Source organism: Candoia aspera, chromosome 5, assembly GCF_035149785.1.
Source record: "Candoia aspera isolate rCanAsp1 chromosome 5, rCanAsp1.hap2, whole genome shotgun sequence".
NCBI classification, from domain to species: domain Eukaryota; kingdom Metazoa; phylum Chordata; class Lepidosauria; order Squamata; family Boidae; genus Candoia; species Candoia aspera.
In genome coordinates, this window is record NC_086157.1 from 98,454,428 (window position 1) to 98,471,155 (window position 16,728).

General features: G+C 40.0%; 1 protein-coding gene across 1 annotated transcript; it reads right to left on the minus strand.

The window, feature by feature from the left end:
* Window positions 1–321: 321 nt before the first annotated feature.
* ACAT1 (acetyl-CoA acetyltransferase 1) lies at window positions 322–14,882 on the minus strand. The gene is made up of 12 exons (XM_063305819.1): window positions 14,762–14,882; window positions 12,140–12,187; window positions 11,104–11,221; window positions 9,964–10,059; window positions 9,502–9,602; window positions 8,470–8,613; window positions 7,031–7,181; window positions 6,446–6,541; window positions 5,171–5,284; window positions 4,738–4,802; window positions 2,690–2,847; window positions 322–1,935 (listed from the first exon to the last, which is right to left on the minus strand). Exons 1-12 carry the CDS (start codon window positions 14,795–14,797, stop codon window positions 1,815–1,817), a joined length of 1,248 nt encoding a protein of 415 aa, XP_063161889.1. The 5' UTR covers window positions 14,798–14,882; the 3' UTR covers window positions 322–1,814.
* Between the last annotated feature and the right edge of the window lie 1,846 nt (window positions 14,883–16,728).

Below are 16,728 nucleotides of genomic sequence, written 5' to 3' on the forward strand. Positions count from 1 at the left end.
TTGTTTAAGCAAGTGAATATTTAAATACATATCCTGAGGATGTTACATCAGTTGCAGTAGTGGGCATCCCACTCCATTAGAATGGCATGAGTGGGAAAGCAGAGCTGTTCTGTCAGTATGATCTCTTCTTGGCGCTTGCTGCACAGCCCTCCACATGTTGCATTGCAGGAGAAGCAGCTCTGCGTTGGGAATCTTCCTACACCATAAGTTTCTCATGTAATTTAGAATCCTTATTTCCCTGGTTCTAAATTGTCAGGTGTGTGAATACAGATAGAAAAAGGATCTTTTTTTTTTTTTAGCCTTCAGTGTATGAAGAGGGTAACAGCAGTAATGACTTTGCCTTCAATTAATACTGCGCAAGGATATTGTAAATGTAAAACAAAGTTTCCTTTTGCCTTATATTCAGGTACTTATAATTAACCACTCTTCTACCAGAACAGATGTTTAAACATGAATTAACAAGAATTCAAAAGCAGCAATCCAGCCATTTAAGAACTCAATCTGTGTACTTCCACACATGAAAGTATTTCTCAAGAGGTTTTAGAGTAACAGTATCAGGACCCTGTTTCATATACCACGGTGGACAGCATGCTGTCTTCAACCTAATTTTAAAAGATCACTTACAGCTTAGATATCACACAACAGATAGTTACCTGTCCTTATGCTATAGGGGGAAGTGCAATCCCTTCACTGGAAAACTCTATCAAAGTTTGGATAAACTAAAGAATATCACTGTAGCTGTTTAAAATTGAATCCCTGCTTTTTCTATCTTCCTTAATACTTCTTAGACTGAAACAGCTATGAGGATGGATAACCGAATGACCAAAGTAGCTATGTAACAGCTCACCGCTGAGCTTTTTTCATGGACAATCTTGTATAAACCAGACTGGGGCTGTGCTGTGCAGAAACTGTCTATGGCAGTGTTTCTCAACCTTGGCCACTTTAAGATGTGTGGGTTTCAACTCCCAGAATTCCCCAGCCAGCCATTCTGGGAGTTGAAGTCCACACATCTTAAAGTGGCCAAGGTTGAGAAACTCTGGTCTATGGATATAAGCCCTTAACTCCTCTTTTAACTCTTGTTTATAGTTCAGTTGCCATCTAACTACCTGGAATTGTTTTTCTAGAATATGGTTTTGCTATTACAAGTTGAAAGGCTTTCCTTTACACGTTTCTCAGTTACAACTATAAGCAAGTACATGCTGGTAAGCTTTCGGAAGAGCCGCAATACTGAAAGAGTTGGAAAAGACTGTTTTTCAAATTTCCAGTTATAGCCTCAGAATGCTTATTTTTAAAAGCTTGACTCTTAAATAACACAAGTTGTGATTGGTTTAAGTCCTCCTTGTACCAGAATAAGAAACCAATTCATTATTGCTGTATGGTAAATATTTATTCAGTAGCCCTTGGTTATATCTACCAACTGTGGGAACATGATCCAGTGGTTACTTCTCTACTATCTCCACCCAAGCAGTTGTTTTCTGGGTAAAAATACACATAGCATAACCCATTGCCCTCATCCTGGGAGGCTAAGGGAGAAGAGGAAAAGAATGCCTACAACTTACGGACTAGAACAGGACAATATAAAGTATGATAAGAAATACCTAGAGTAGTCAGTTACGGTATCTGCAGCTTTGAGTGATATTTAAGGTGTTTGACAGTCCAAGATATAAAAACCATTTTGCATGAAAACATGCTATAATAAAAAGACATAATTTCATTTAAACAATGGTAGACTGAAGTTAATGGCCTATGCTGTAATTCCACAGATAGTTGTAACAGCTATTAATAATTTGGACCTTAGAGCTTGAGATCAGAACCTATAACTTTTGGATCAATATTGCAGATGCTCCACCGCCACCATTGCAGATTCCAGCAAGGCCATGTTCTCCTTGCTTCAGTGCATGAGCCATGTGAACAACAATTCTTGCACCAGACATCCTGAAATTTTAAAAAACGAGTTTCAAGTCAGAACACAGTCTTTGCTTAGCTTTTTCAGCTTATGCTTTGTAAACGAGTGGCATCCAGTTTAAGTATGTACTTCACACAGTGAGTTTAATTCAGTTACAGTTTCATTGCTTTTCTCTCAAAAAGGTGTTAACAGTGTGCTTTGAAATCACTGGGTCTCCATGTATCCCATCAGAACATGATGTGCCTCAATGCTTGGTTGAAAGTGATCTGCATGGATGCCTAATTATTTCCTGGCTGCTGACCAGGACTGTGTGTCTTGAAGCCGCACCTATCTGGAAAACCCAAGTAAAGAGCAAGGGCTGGAAGATCCACATGTCAAGATAAGTGTACATGTGTGAGTGAGTGACCATAACCAAACCTGAGAGCACGTGCAACATGGGCAACTTTCTAACAGTCATGTATAACACTTCCTTGCACTTCACCACCTGCCCCCCATTTGAAAGATGCATCCTATTACATCCTCGGGATGGCTCTCTTGCCACACATCCAAAATTCAATCCAATTGTTGCGGGGGGAGGGGTAGGTTTTGAAGCTGTGAAATGGAAATGGTCAAGCTCTATAAAGCTTAAAGAGGGAATTGGTATAATTCCCTCTTAAAACTGCAAACAAAAATCCAATAGCCCAATGCTTTGGCTCAAATCACGCCATGTGGGACTCTGGAGTAGCAGAAGGCTATAGGGATCATGACTGCCCACTACCAGGGTAATGCATTTTTTTTACTTACCCAATAGGGTGTCCCAAAGAAACTGCTCCTCCGTGAATATTCACCTTCTGTGGATCAATGTCTAGCATTTTAACGTTAGCTAGGACAACAACACTGAATGCTTCATTGATTTCCCACATTTTAATATCTTCCTTTTTGAGTCCTGTCTGAGTAAGTATCTGAAAAGAAAAACACTGCTGTTCAAAAATTGGTATGTATGTACAGATAACATTTACAGTATTCGCTATACTATAACAATCTTTTGAGCAGATCATGACACCCCCATACAAAATTCAAGTAAAAAGAAAAGATGAAATAAAAATAAATAAAAACTCACAACCTCAAAGCTAAAAAGACAGATTTTAACACTAAACTAACATGGGGAAAATAGGATAAATCAAATAAAAATAAATAATACTGAAGAACTGCACAATCATTGCTCTTTGGGGTGTGGACAGCAACACCACCTAAGCTGAAATCTATTAGTGTAGCTTTTAAAACTTGACAGTTTGAATAGATTCTCACCCTTGCAAAACTGAAAAGCCAGTAACAGCCTAAATTTATGGGGATGTGGTCCAATTACAGCAAGGGAATACAGGTGGTCTTCGCTTAACGACCACTCATTCAGCAACCATTTGAACATATGATGGCACTGAACAAGTGGTACTTACAACCGGTCCTTGAAGCCATCGCAGTGTCCTCATGGTCATGTGATCGTGATCCAGGGGCTCAACAACTGGCTCACAATTACGACGTTGCAGTGTCCCACGGTCACCATTTGTGACCTTCAATGCCAGCTTCCAACAAGCAAAGAAGCCAGCAGGAGGTCACAAATGGCAACCACCTGATGCTGCACTTAATGATGGTATGAGATTCACTTAGCAGCAGCCAGAAATGCTGGAACTACCATCGCTAAGCAGCGTGGTCACATGATGTTGTGCTTTACAACTACGTAGCTTAGTGACAGAAATTCCAGTCCCAAGTCCAGTCCTTCATTTTCAGAGGATACAACTGGTGTCAATGTATGGTCTCGGGTCATTGCAGACCAAAGAACATACAGGTAGTCCTCGCTTAACAACCACAATTGGGACTGGAATTTCGGTTGCTAAGCCAAGTGGTCATTAAGTAAATCTGATCCAATTTTATGACATTTTTTGTGGTGGTCATTAAGAGAATCACTGCAGTTGTTGAGCAAACCACATGGCTGTTAAGCGATTCAAGCAGTTCCCCATTGCTTTTCCTTGCCAGAAGCCAGCTGAGAAGGTTGAAAATGGCAATCACGTGACCGTGGGACGTTGCGATGGTTATAAATGTGAACCAGTTGCCAAGCGCCCAAATCATGATCATGTGACTGTAGGGGAGACGCTGCAACAGTCCTTAGTGTGAGGACTGGTCAGGTCAGTTTTTCAGCACCGTTGTAAGTCTGAACCATCACTAAACAAATGGTCATTAAGTGAGGACTACCTGTATAATAAATGAATGAATACTGTTGATCACAGGAGCCAGAGCAGTAGCAAATACTTTGCCAAGACAGCAGTTAATCCAATACAGTCAAATCCACTGGAATACCATAGGACACATCAATAAAAATAAATTTAAGTACTGCATAGTATAATAGTATAATAATATTTATGAGACCAAGTAAGCTTTTGAGTTCTCCAGGCCAGATGCTAAATGGAATTGTGGCAGCTATGGACACCTTTAGTCACAGTCTTAAAATAGGATGTGGGTGGAAAAAGAAGACAATTACATTAAGTTACATTAGATGCTATGCATAGTATGCAGGTGTCACTTTGTTACTTCATCCCAGTAGTTCAAATACAATCTGGCATTAATTTCTCCAAAACTAACCAGGATTAAAATGCAATGCCTCAACCTTGATCCAAACCACCAGTGCAAAATAATTCTACATTTTTTATAATTGTTTCTAGATTTGTTTTTAAATCTAAAATATATAATCTACTTTAGATATTAATTTTAAATTCCATTATGTTACATTTCCACTGAAGACTAATTGCAGAAGTAAATGAGTGACTAAAGGAAGGCAGAAGAATGGTAGACATGGTCACCTTAGGAACAGCATGTGCCGGTGCAATGGGAAAATCAATAGGATCAACAGCAGCATCTGCAAAAGCTGCAAGAACAGAAACATGGATCAGAAAAGAAACATTTTCTTAAATGGGCTATGCTTATTGTACTCTTAACATTGAATTTTATTCTGGCAACAATTGCTCAATCAAGGACAGAATTTTGGAGTTCATTCCTTTAAAGATACTTCAAATACTCCATGCAAGAGAAGTACACTGAAGTGTTCCAAAGCCTCCATTTTTCTTTTTTCTTTGGCAAAATTTCAATTTGTTGAAACCACTTGAACAAAAATCAGTCCTTCCTGCCTAATCCACAGATAAAACAAAATGAAAAGAAGTCAGTATGTCATCCACCACCAGTCTGGCTCAGGGAAATATATATGACGATTTCACCAAAGGGAAAGACGATCCTCACCTACTATTCTAGCCAATGGCTGCACATTTAGTCTTTTGGCTGCTTCTGAAGTCATCAGCACCAAAGCAGCTGCTCCATCATTCAGCGTACTAGCATTGGCAGCTGTTACTGTTCCTGGAAAAAAATCATTAGGGAAAAACAGTTTACTAGGAACAACAATTTAAGCACAATGCATTCCAGTATAGTGTTATCAGTTCCAACCAACCACTACCTGGTTTCAGATGATGGTCATAAAACATAGTAAAGGTAAAGGTAAAGGTTTCCCTCGACGTAAAGTCCAGTCGTGTCCGACTCTAGGGGGCGATGCTCATCTCCGTTTCAAAGCCTTAGAGCCGGCGTTGTCATAGACACTTCCGGGTCATGTGGCCAGCATGACGACTCGGAACGCCGTTACCTTCCCGCCGAAGCAGTACCTATTGATCTACTCACATTTGCATGTTTTCGAACTGCTAGGTGAGCAGGAGCTGGGACGAGCAACGGGAGCTCACCCCGCCGCGCGGTTTCGAACTGCCGACCTTCCGATCGGCAGCTCAGCGGTTTAACCCACAGCGCCACCGCGTCCCTCTTGTCATAAAACATACAGCAGCCTAAATCCAACGTGGCTGGCATATTCTTAAATTAAACAAGCAATCAAGAAATACACTGCAAACTAGCATTCGGTAGAGCAGTCATGAAGGCCTTGGAAAAGGTATTCAAATGCCATGATGTGTCTATACCTACAAAGATCAGAATCGTGCAAGCCATGGTATTCCCTGTGACACTCTATGGAAGTGAAAGTTGGGACTTTAAAGAAGCAGGTTAGGAAGAGTATTGATGCCTTTGAACTTTGATGTTGGAGAAGACTCCTGAGAATACTGTGGACAGCCAAGAAGACAAACTGATGGATCACTGAACAAATCAACCCAGAGTTCTCACCTGAGGCACAAATGACCAGGCTCAAATTATCCTACTTTGGACACACTATGCATAGACCCAGCTCTCTGGAAAAGGCTCTAATGCTGGGAAAGGTGGAAGGAAAGAGGAGAAGAGGATAACCAGCAGCAATGGGAATGGACTCAGTTACAGTGGCCATGGGTGCACCATTGGGAGACTTGAAAGAACAGTTTAGGGATGGATCGTCATGGAGAAGATCTATCTATGTGGTCGCTAGGAGTTGAAAATGATTCAATGGCACATAATCAATCAACTGGAAATGTAGGTATGTAAGATGCAATTAATCAAATCTGAAATAAATTCTAGCACATTAAAAATGGATACACCATTTTCAAATCTTACCGTTTTCTTTTTGGAAAACTGCCTTCAATTTTGGAACTTTACTGAAGTCAACACGCTTGTATTCCTCATCTTCTTTAACCTCTGTGTCTGGTTTCCCTAAAGTGAGATTCTGTTTAGTAAAAAAAGATTTGAAACTTTGACCTCAGAGTTGAAACCAGCCCTGCAGAGATGTTCTATCAGTGGCTTGCTGGATGTTAAATTTTTCTTACTTTCCAAAGGACAGCTGGGAATCATATAAGAATCTTTTGCATCATCTCATTTCTTGCACTTTCCCTGTCATGTTCCACTGCTGTAGCACATGAGTGGATTGATTTAGGTCAAGGCAACTGAAGTCATCAATAGAAAATTCTGATTTAAATTATGTTTTTGCTTATAATTCTTCAAATATTTATTAATGTTGGAGATCAAATATGTCAATTAACCACACTGAAGATAATTTTTTTTTAAAATCAGTTAAGAAAAACAATTAAAGGCCTATTATCCATTCTGTTTCTACTACATTGGATTTCACATTCAGAAAATGAAGCATACAATGTGTCATAAAAAATTAAGCTGGATGAGGTATTATATATTAATCCATACTACCTTTCTGAGAAATAGTAACAGGTACAATTTCCTTTGCAAATATTCCAGAGTCCCAACCTTCCTTGCTTTTGGTATAGGACTTTATAGCATAAGCATCTTGATCTTCCCGTGATATAGAAAATTTCTTAGCAGTATTCTCAGCACAATTACCCTGGGGGCAATGAAAAAAGTAGAAAATATGAGGCTTTGTAAAGTGTACCATGGGCTTTTAATAAATCAGCTGGAGTATAGCACAGATCTTCTATCTCAGGTGGCCCTACAGCAGAGATCATTAAATACCTTGTGCTTAATTTAATTCACTTATAGTGCAGTTCAATATCTAAATACATTATATTACACCTAAGTTCTTTTTAGGCTAAATGGGAATTACTCCCACTGACATGCAGTTTGAATTAGTCTTCATTTCCTAATGGATAGCAGCTTAGAACTAAGACATTATTCCGATCTGAAGGCAGATTTTCAGCAACTGAAAATTTAACTGAAAAAATGAGCTTTGACATATATACCATCAACTCATATTTATAGGATGTTTAAAATAGTATGAGTTACAGCCCAACAGAAAAAGGAAAAAAAGATTTGAATAGAAGGCTTTCAAGTTACTGCAGCAAAAAGGCCTTGGCCTTTCAGGTAATTTTAGCAGACTTAAATTACTTAAAGTAAACTCCTAAAATCCATGTACGTTCATGATATCAGAGATTTTGTCTATAGCATCTCTTACGGATAACAGCTTCTCATACAAATGAGCTAACCTGGGAAAGATTTTTTAAAAGGTCCTACAACAGAAAAACAACATGCACAGCATTTTTTAAAGTTTCTTTTATCATTTAGAGATAGCCAGTATTTAGATATTAGAGACTATCTAAACATAACCATGTCCTAGTAGCAAACAATGGTGTCCAAGTAAGTAAGAGATAAAACGTCTATGTTATCTTATATGAAAATAGAGGACAAGGCATCTAATTCTATGAACTACATGGAAATAATTTCAAGAGAATCCAGCACTCAAAATAATAATAATAATAATAATAATAATAATAATAATAATATTAAATTTTATATCCTGCCTGACTCCCAATAACTCTGGTGGCTTACAAAAGGCTTTTTTGCTGTGTTCTCCCATACCTATCATTAGTCATCTGCCTGAACATTTTGAGCAATTGCTTTCCTGCCCTGTTTCATGTAACTGGCCAGCAGTTAGAAATGAATATCAGAATGACATTAGAAGATGTGATGTAAATAAAGAGAGAAACTCTCTGAGTGTTGCTTTCTGGGCAAGCCACCATTCTTTAAGATGCAATTCCACCCAACCATGCTCCATGCCAGCAGGACTGGAAAAAACTACATGCAAATGAGCTACAGTAACCTCTTTTTATCCAAAGATTATTCAAAATTATTTAAAAGCTTAAAATGAAATATAGTCACAATAGATTAGCATTTACCATGTGAATTTTGTTGTAAACATCTGTCAAACCATCTTTCACAATCAAATCTTCAAGCTTTACTCCTCCATAAGGTGTTGCTCCTCTGCCCATTGTGTATGGAACATTAGACATGCTTTCCATGCCACCAGCCACCATCACATCCTGTTCAGAAGATTTTACAGCTATTTAGATACATACATAGATAGATACATACATAGGTCTTGTAACAATATTTCCACTGATAGAGCAGAAAGGGGAAAGATTCCCATCCAAAATTACTCCAGAGCTCCCTCAACCTTATGTAGAAGATTTTGAGAATGCTGAGACTGAAAAGGGACTATAGAAAGAGTCCCACTGCATTAGCAGAAGTCTACTAGTGCAATGATGAATTTAAGCTTTGAATCCCCTTGCAGGCAAAAATTGAAAGACATTCATTAAAATTATACATGTGTGTGTGCATATGTGTGTATATACACATTAAAAACATTAAGACTTTTTATTGCAATTTTTTAAAAAAAGAAATACAGATAAAACTATATACAAAGACAAATTAAAAGAGAACAGTGATATACAGCAAAGTAATTAGTTATGAAATTGTAGTACCAAAATAATAAAATAAAATCAAACAGAAAAAAATCTAAAAATTAACAAACTAAATTGATACAAATCACCTAAATACTGTATATCACATACTCATTTAATCATTTATTAACCAAGTATAAAATTGTGCATAAAAATTTGTCTATTCCTGCAAATTGTAAAATGCCAAAATATTTTGTCATTATTTGATTAGTAGTGAAAATAGCCTTTTCAAAAATGGATACATTACACATTTTTTTAATTCAGTCACTAACATCTGGGGTAAAAGTACTTTTCTAATCTCTCAGTTGATATTCTTCATTTGATATCCAAAGTATCAGTTCAATCAGTTCAAATATCCATTCACAAGACTTTTAACCAACAATGATCATCCGTAGACCAAAAATAGTGGTCATCTATATTTCCTATATATTCACATATTTCATATCCTGAAAATACAGAATATCCTACCTGACTCCCACACATCAGACTCTGGGCTGCCATCATAATAGATTTCATTCCAGAAGCACAAACTTTGTTGACAGTTGTGCAAGGAGTAGAAACTGGTAAGCCTGTGCCAAATTAAGATAAACTACTAAGACAATAATAAAAGGAACTGCAAGCCAGATGTAAATATGGCATATTTCAAGGAACTAATGCATAAGAGAAAGGAATTAATTAATTATTTCATGTCTGACTGAAGTAATCAGAAAAAAATATTTATTAAGATTAAAATTCAAACCCTGTTTAATTTCAAATCAAGCTGTTTACTATTGTGAACAGTATTCCGCAATTCGTTATGTATCTCCTTTTTCAGCATATGCAAATGAACATTAAGAGGCTACCTATCTGCATCCAAAAAGTATTGCTTTTATTTACTGAAATAAATCTTATATATATATATATATCAAATAATAAAAAGACTTTTAGTACCGGCACCAAGGGTCGCTTGTCTTGTAGGAGCTTGTCCTTGTCCAGCTTGGACAACATTCCCTAGGTATACTTCTTTCACTTCTTGTGAAGAGATACCTAATAGCCATCAGAGAAATACTTATGATAATTATGCAAGGGATAGCCTCATAATGTAAATTCAATGAAGATTCAAAATTAATTCTCTACACCTGTAACCTGTGTTTCCTCAGAAAATAGGATGTGCAAATTCAGCAACTCAGGGATGGGATGTTCCAGAGAACTCCCTCCTAAAGATCTTAATTATGTACGGAACAGCATTCAGCTGAATGTAGCTAGAGAACCCTGTGCGGCCCAAAGCTCTGTTAAGCAAGCATGGCTCAAAACTATAAAATTCAGCGTCTTGCAGTTACATTCATACTTGAGTTATGAATGTAGTTAGTTACCTGAGGGACCGTCTCACCCCCATTACATTGACCCGTCCCACCCAGTCAGACAGAGAGGGCATGTTACAGCCCGCATCCATGACAGACTGTCGATTGGCGGGGCACAGGAAGAGAGCCTTCTCTGCTGTGGCCCCCACCCTCTGGAACACTCTGCCCCCAGAGGTGAGCCAGGCCCCCACTTTCCCGGCCTTCCAGAAAGGGGTGAAGACCTGGCTCTGCCATCTCACTTGGGGCGGGAGGAGGGGTAATCAATCCTAGGGGTGGTTAGTACCTTGAAGAGGCCCCTGTGAATTACATGTATTTAAATTAAGAACTTTTGATATTGCCATCTTGGATTTTATATTTTATATTTATATTTTTATGAAGAATACTGTTTTTCTTGTATTTTAATCTGTAGTCATTTTAGTTTTATTGTAAACCACCCAGAGTCACCCTTTCAGTGAGCAGTGAACGAAATTTGAAATATAAATAAATAAAATACTTGAGATCTTTCAGATGAACACAAGGAGGTCAAGACCGATTGTCCCACTTCAGGTAAGCCTAACTTCTTTATACAATCCAGAAAAAGAAAGGAAGGAAAGGGAAGGGAAAGGAATTTGGGAGCACAGACTAAAGGATGTGATTATGACTGGCATCTTTGTTCCTGCTATCGGTAAAATCCGTAAGATTAGGCAGTGGGGCTAATGAAGCATATTGAGATGAGAACTTCTTTACACACCTGCTTTTTCTATTGCTCCTTTAATGGCAATGGAGCCAAGTGCAGTGGCTGGCAGTGAGGAAAGGGAACCTTGGAAAGATCCTATAGGTGTCCGGACAGCACTCACAATGACTACATCCTAACAAAGAAAAGCATTACATTAATTTAACTGAAACCTGAAAATTTTCAGAATCGTGCTTTAGATTCTAAGAATATTCAATGCATATTGTTGATTATAGAAGCAATACAGATCCCTTTGTTCAAATGCAACATACTAACAAAATTACAGTTATCAATTAAACAAAATAAGCCATACAATGGAAAGCTTCCCTTTTGGTCTTTGGGAGGGGTCAAAAAGCATGATAATTTAAATGTATTAACAGCTTGAAAAGATTAAGAAAAAAAAAAGGTTTTATGAAAACTTATGTGGGTCAAATTATAGGTAGTCTACCTAAGAACTTTAAACTATCTGTGGCATTCTGGACACCTTTGGCTTATTTTGGCATCAAAGTTTCGAGAAAGCAACATAGCTTTACAAATGCACAAACTAACAATTTAGTCTTGCTTACTATATTTGTATATAGAAAACAAATGCACGTAGTGCACTCAGGAGAAAACTAGATCCAATGATGAATATATTGCTCTAGCAACTTTTTTTCTAATTGCTTCTAGTAGATACAGAAAGGAAATTTTCATAAATTATGCTCCCTAGAAAGGAGCCCATTTCTGTATATTATTTTATGAATGAAAAAAAATCAACTTCTCCCAAAATGGCAGGGAGATGGTGGCTTGTCAGACTTCTCAACACAGAACAGGATTTTTTAAAAAACTTTGTCCATTATGGTCCTGAACAAATCCATGATATGTCAACTAGCAATTGTTATTAGGTCCTCAACCATCTCATATAGTAAAATGATCCACTCAAGTGATATAAAAACCAGAAAAATACTTGAGGGCTGTTTTTTATTGAATAGTATAATGAGTCTACATTGAATATGGCTTTATAAAGTAAATACAATTTGGGGTCACTGTTCTATATGATCTTAGCAATACTCACATTTAAACCATGTTGTGATGAGTAACTTTGGCTTGAAAACCGTAATGCCTGCAAAAGACATCACAACATACATTGTGATACGGCATGCACTTTTAACTTGCAGGACAGAATGACCAAGTCTACACTACTGTCAGCCTTTTTGGACTGCAGATCATCAGAAAGGGATATTAGGCTACTGAAGCATCACACCAGTGATATATGACTGTTAACCTTTTAAGTATTTTTATTGTTAAAGATGTATTGTGCTTTAAAATACAAACTGTGGAGAGGGCCATAAGCAGGCATCAGAGAGGCAGATGATATACAGTAGGAAACATGAACGAAGTTTGTTAGAATGAAAGTCGTTCATTCCTCCAGATTTCCCACTCTTGGTTAACTAGCCCAAAGCGAGCATAAGGCCGGAGATGATGAGTGTGTACATTAGCCGTCCCACAGCTACCAATGCTGAGTTTTCCCTCTTTCACCCCCTGTAAGGGTAGAGCTTTTATAGGTCTCGGTCTTGCCATCTCCTGGGGTTGCGTCTAATTCCAGGTGTGTCACACTATGTCAGTGCAGGCCCTCTTGCTTCCAGTTGGTTCTTTTTGCCTGCCTGTGAGCTAATCTGCTGACTGGCAGGAATCTGGTGTTTGTTCTAGTAGACCTTGCATAGCATCTTAACTTGACCTTATTGGAAGAATGCTCTTTTCGTTATTTTCCTTACAATATCCTGATGTTTTCCTGTTTCTTCCCGCATGACTGATACCTCTGTCTAGACTTAGTATTTATTTCATATTTGTCCACTGATCAAACCTTGTTATCTACATATATTTTTTGTGTGCGTTTCCACGGCTTTCCCAACCTTGCGACAGACATTCCAAAAGTTTCCATCCTTTTTTTAAAACAGCCACCTGTATTTCAGGGCAGTATGACCACATAAATGCAAATATTTTAAATGTTAGATTTTTATCAGTTAAGCAACTTTTAGTGAAAAACGGCAAAAATGTCCTTGAGTCCAGCCTAGATGTATCAGCACCGCTTATTTTGCCCTCCGATTCTCTTGGCATTGTCTATTCGTTATTTAAATTAACAAATATTAGCTCTACCACACACTAGGCTTGTTCTCTGTCCGTTTTAGTCTATTTGGATTGTTTGCCATAGCAGACATTTGAGCACCCCAGAGTTTACAGATTAATTCTCCTTTTTAGCTGCTTGCATACAAACAATAAACACAAGGGTACTATTCATAAATAATCCCAGATGTAGAAGCAACAGCACCATATTCTAAGCAGCAATTTTGAGAACTACTAAGACAGCAAACAGGGGACACATCTTACCAAAAAAGGGAGGCATGAAGTTCTTCAGTACAAGGTCTCATTAATATGCCTTGCATATGGGACCACCCTAGGAGGTCACCACCTCTCTTTTTCATTACCAGAAAGTGTGGGAGCAATGAACACTATATACAGTACTTGCCATTTCAACAAAGTACCTCAAGCCCATCATATTTCAAATACTTATTTTACTTTAAACAGCTCAACCAGAAGTTAAGAATCAAGTTCAGCCTTCTCCTACAACAGAGAAATACTATATACAGCGTACACAGTTTCCTAGAAGGCAACTGTTCCATTAAAAAAAAAATTAAAGTATGCCAAATCTCTGCCATCCAACATCACACCTAATCCAGACAGACTGTGGAGGAAGCAAAAAGAGTGACCTTTTTAATCTCTTCCCATCCTCCTTATTCCCACCAGTCGCTCTATGGGACATATTTTTCCAATAATAGGTAATCACTCTTGGTTTCCAATTGCTTTTGGGAAGATGTTTTCTCCTGAAATCTGGGTTGTATAAATCACTTCAAAAAGAGTATTGCTGCCTTTGAACTTTGGTACTGGAGAAGACTCCTGAGAATACATTGGCAACGAAGAAAAACCATTGAACAAATGAATCCAGAGTTCTCACTCAAGGCACAAATGACCAGGCTCAAACCATCATATTTTGGATACATTATGTGAAGACCCAGCTCTCTGGAGAAGTCTGTAATGCTTGGAAAGTTGGAAGGAAAGAGAAGAAGAGGACCAGCAGCAAGGGGGATGGACTCAGTTACAGGGGCCAGGGGTGCACGGAGAAAATCTATCTGGTCACCAGGAGTCAAAAACGACTTGATGGCACATAACGAACCAATCCATCCATCAACTAGTTCAGCACTCAGAGGAGAAAGGCCAAGTTTGGACCCGCATCTGGTACCAAGAATTTATTTCATTTTCCTTATCAAAGCAAGCCATACCTCCCATCAATGTGAAAAAAGGGGGGGAGGGGGAATTCCCTGTTCCTTAAATGCAAGCGACCCTCCTCCACCCCCTGACCCTCTGGCAGAGGATCGGGTCCAGAGGTTGCGCACCTCCCACCACGCACGCGCACAGGGAGGCGTTCGCACGTCCAGTGAGGACCGCCCCCCGACCTTCCTCGATTCCAAACCCCCCTCCCCGGCCGCGTTTCGTTCCCTCAGAGCGGACGAGGCTTTGGAGGAAGGGCAGCGTGGCGGTCAACGGCGAGAGAGGGAGGGGCCGCTCCCAACCTGCCACGACCAAACTTGCTTCTCCGAGCCGCCGCCGTCGCCCCGCTACACCACGGGCCGCTCCTCACCCGAAGGCTCTTTGCCACCTGCCGTCCGCACAGCATCCCGGCGCCGATCGGAGCCGCCTCAACGCCTGGAATGAGGGAACAGCACTGCCGCCGTCACCTTCACCAGGACAAGCGCCACGCCCCTTAGCCCGGCCAATGGGAAGGCAGAAACGACGGCCGTCTTCGTCCAATCGCCTTCCTTCAAAAAGAAGGCGCGGCCACCGGGGAGCGTCGCTATTGGAAGCGGGAGGGAAGGGGTCGGGCAGTAGAAGAGAGAGATCCTGTTGAAAGGATCGGGAAGCGGTGACGTTCCTCTTTATCAGAGCACCGTAGACGTAGGAAACTGAAGAGTCGTCTTCCTTCTTCTGACACCGTCCAGAAAAAGTAGACAACTGCTGTGATTTGTTGTTGTTGTTTATTCGTTTAGTCGCTTCCGACTCTTCGTGACTTCATGGACCAGCCCACGCCAGAGCTTCCTGTCGGTCGTCAACACCCCCAGCTCCCCCAGGGAAGAGTCCGTCACCTCTAGAATATCATCCATCCACCTTGCCCTTGGTCGGCCCCTCTTCCTTTTGCCCTCCACTCTCCCTAGCATCAGCACCTTCTCCGGGGTGTTCTGTCTTCTCATTATGTGGCTAAAGTATTTCAGTTTTGCCTTTAATATCATTCCCTCAAGTGAGCAGTCTGGCTTTATTTCCTGGAGGATGGACTGGTTGGATCTTCTTGCAGTCCAAGGCACTCTCAGAATTTTCCTCCAACACCACAGTTCAAAAGCATTGATCTTCCTTCTCTCAGCCTTCCTTATGCTCCAGCTCTCGCAGCCATATGTTACTAGGGGAACACCATTGCTTTAACTATGCGGACCTTTGTTGTCAGAGTGATGTCTCTGCTCTTAACTATTTTATCGAGATTTGTCATTGCTCTTCTCCCAAGGATTAAGTGTCTTCTGATTTCCTGACTGCAGTCAGCATCTGCAGTAATCTTCGCACCTAGAAATACAAAGTCTTTCACTGCTTCTACATTTTCTCCCTCTATTTGCCAGTTATCAATCAAGCTGGTTGCCATCATCTTGGTTTTTTTGAGGTTTAGCTGCAAGCCAGCTTTTGCACTTTCTTCTTTCACCTTCATCATAAGGCTCCTCAGTTCCTCTTCGCTTTCAGCCATCAAAGTGGTATCATCTGCATATCTGAGACTGTCAATGTTTCTTCCAGCGATTTTAACTCCAGCCTTCGATTCCTCAAGCCCAGCACGTCGCATGATGTGTTCTGCATACAAGTTGAATAGGTAGGGTGAGAGTATACAGAGAGTATACTTCTGACATGGTCCAGAAAAAGTAGACAACTGCTGTGATTACAAGAGACAATTCGGCCATATAGTTGGACTACATGGATAGTGTAAGTCTAACACAGTGTTTTCCAAACTTGGCAACTTTAAGATGAGTGGACTTCAACTCCCAGAATTCCCCAGCAGCATGCTGGCTGGGGAATTCTGAAATTTGAAGTCTACACATCTTAAGTTGCCAAGTTCGAAAAACACTGGTCTAACAGATTTGGAAGGCTCCAGATGGAGAATAGCTGATGTAGATCAATGTAGGATAGGATAGGGATGATTTCCCCCATCTCATTCTTGGTTCTTTCCCTACTGCTAAGTAAAAGCGCTGCCTCTAGTCCTGCCTTAGACACAAAGCCAGCTGGGTGACCTTGGGCCAATCCCTCCCTCTCACCCCTAGGAAGCAGGCAAACCACTTCTGAAAACCTTGCCAAGAAAACTGCAGGGACTTGTCCATGTAGTCGCCAGGAATCAACACAGACTCAAAGGCACACACACACACACACACACGTGCTTTCCACCCCACCTTGGGTTAGCACAAGCCTGCCAGCATAAAATGCAGAGTTCCCTTTTGCCAACCCTTAGCCTGAGTCTGATGCATCTGCCTCAATCCCCTACTGTTTAGAGAGTCACAGGGATGCCCTTGGAGAAACTATGCA

Coding starts and splice junctions, on each gene's coding strand:
- ACAT1 (XM_063305819.1), bottom strand. CDS start 14,797: ATGCTGTGCGGACGGCAGGTGGCAAAGAGCCTTCGG. Junction 11,222..12,139: donor CATCACAACATGGTTTAAAT/GTGAGTATTGCT, acceptor TTTCTTTGTTAG/GATGTAGTCATTGTGAGTGC. Junction 10,060..11,103: donor AGGAGCAATAGAAAAAGCAG/GTGTGTAAAGAA, acceptor GATGGCTATTAG/GTATCTCTTCACAAGAAGTG.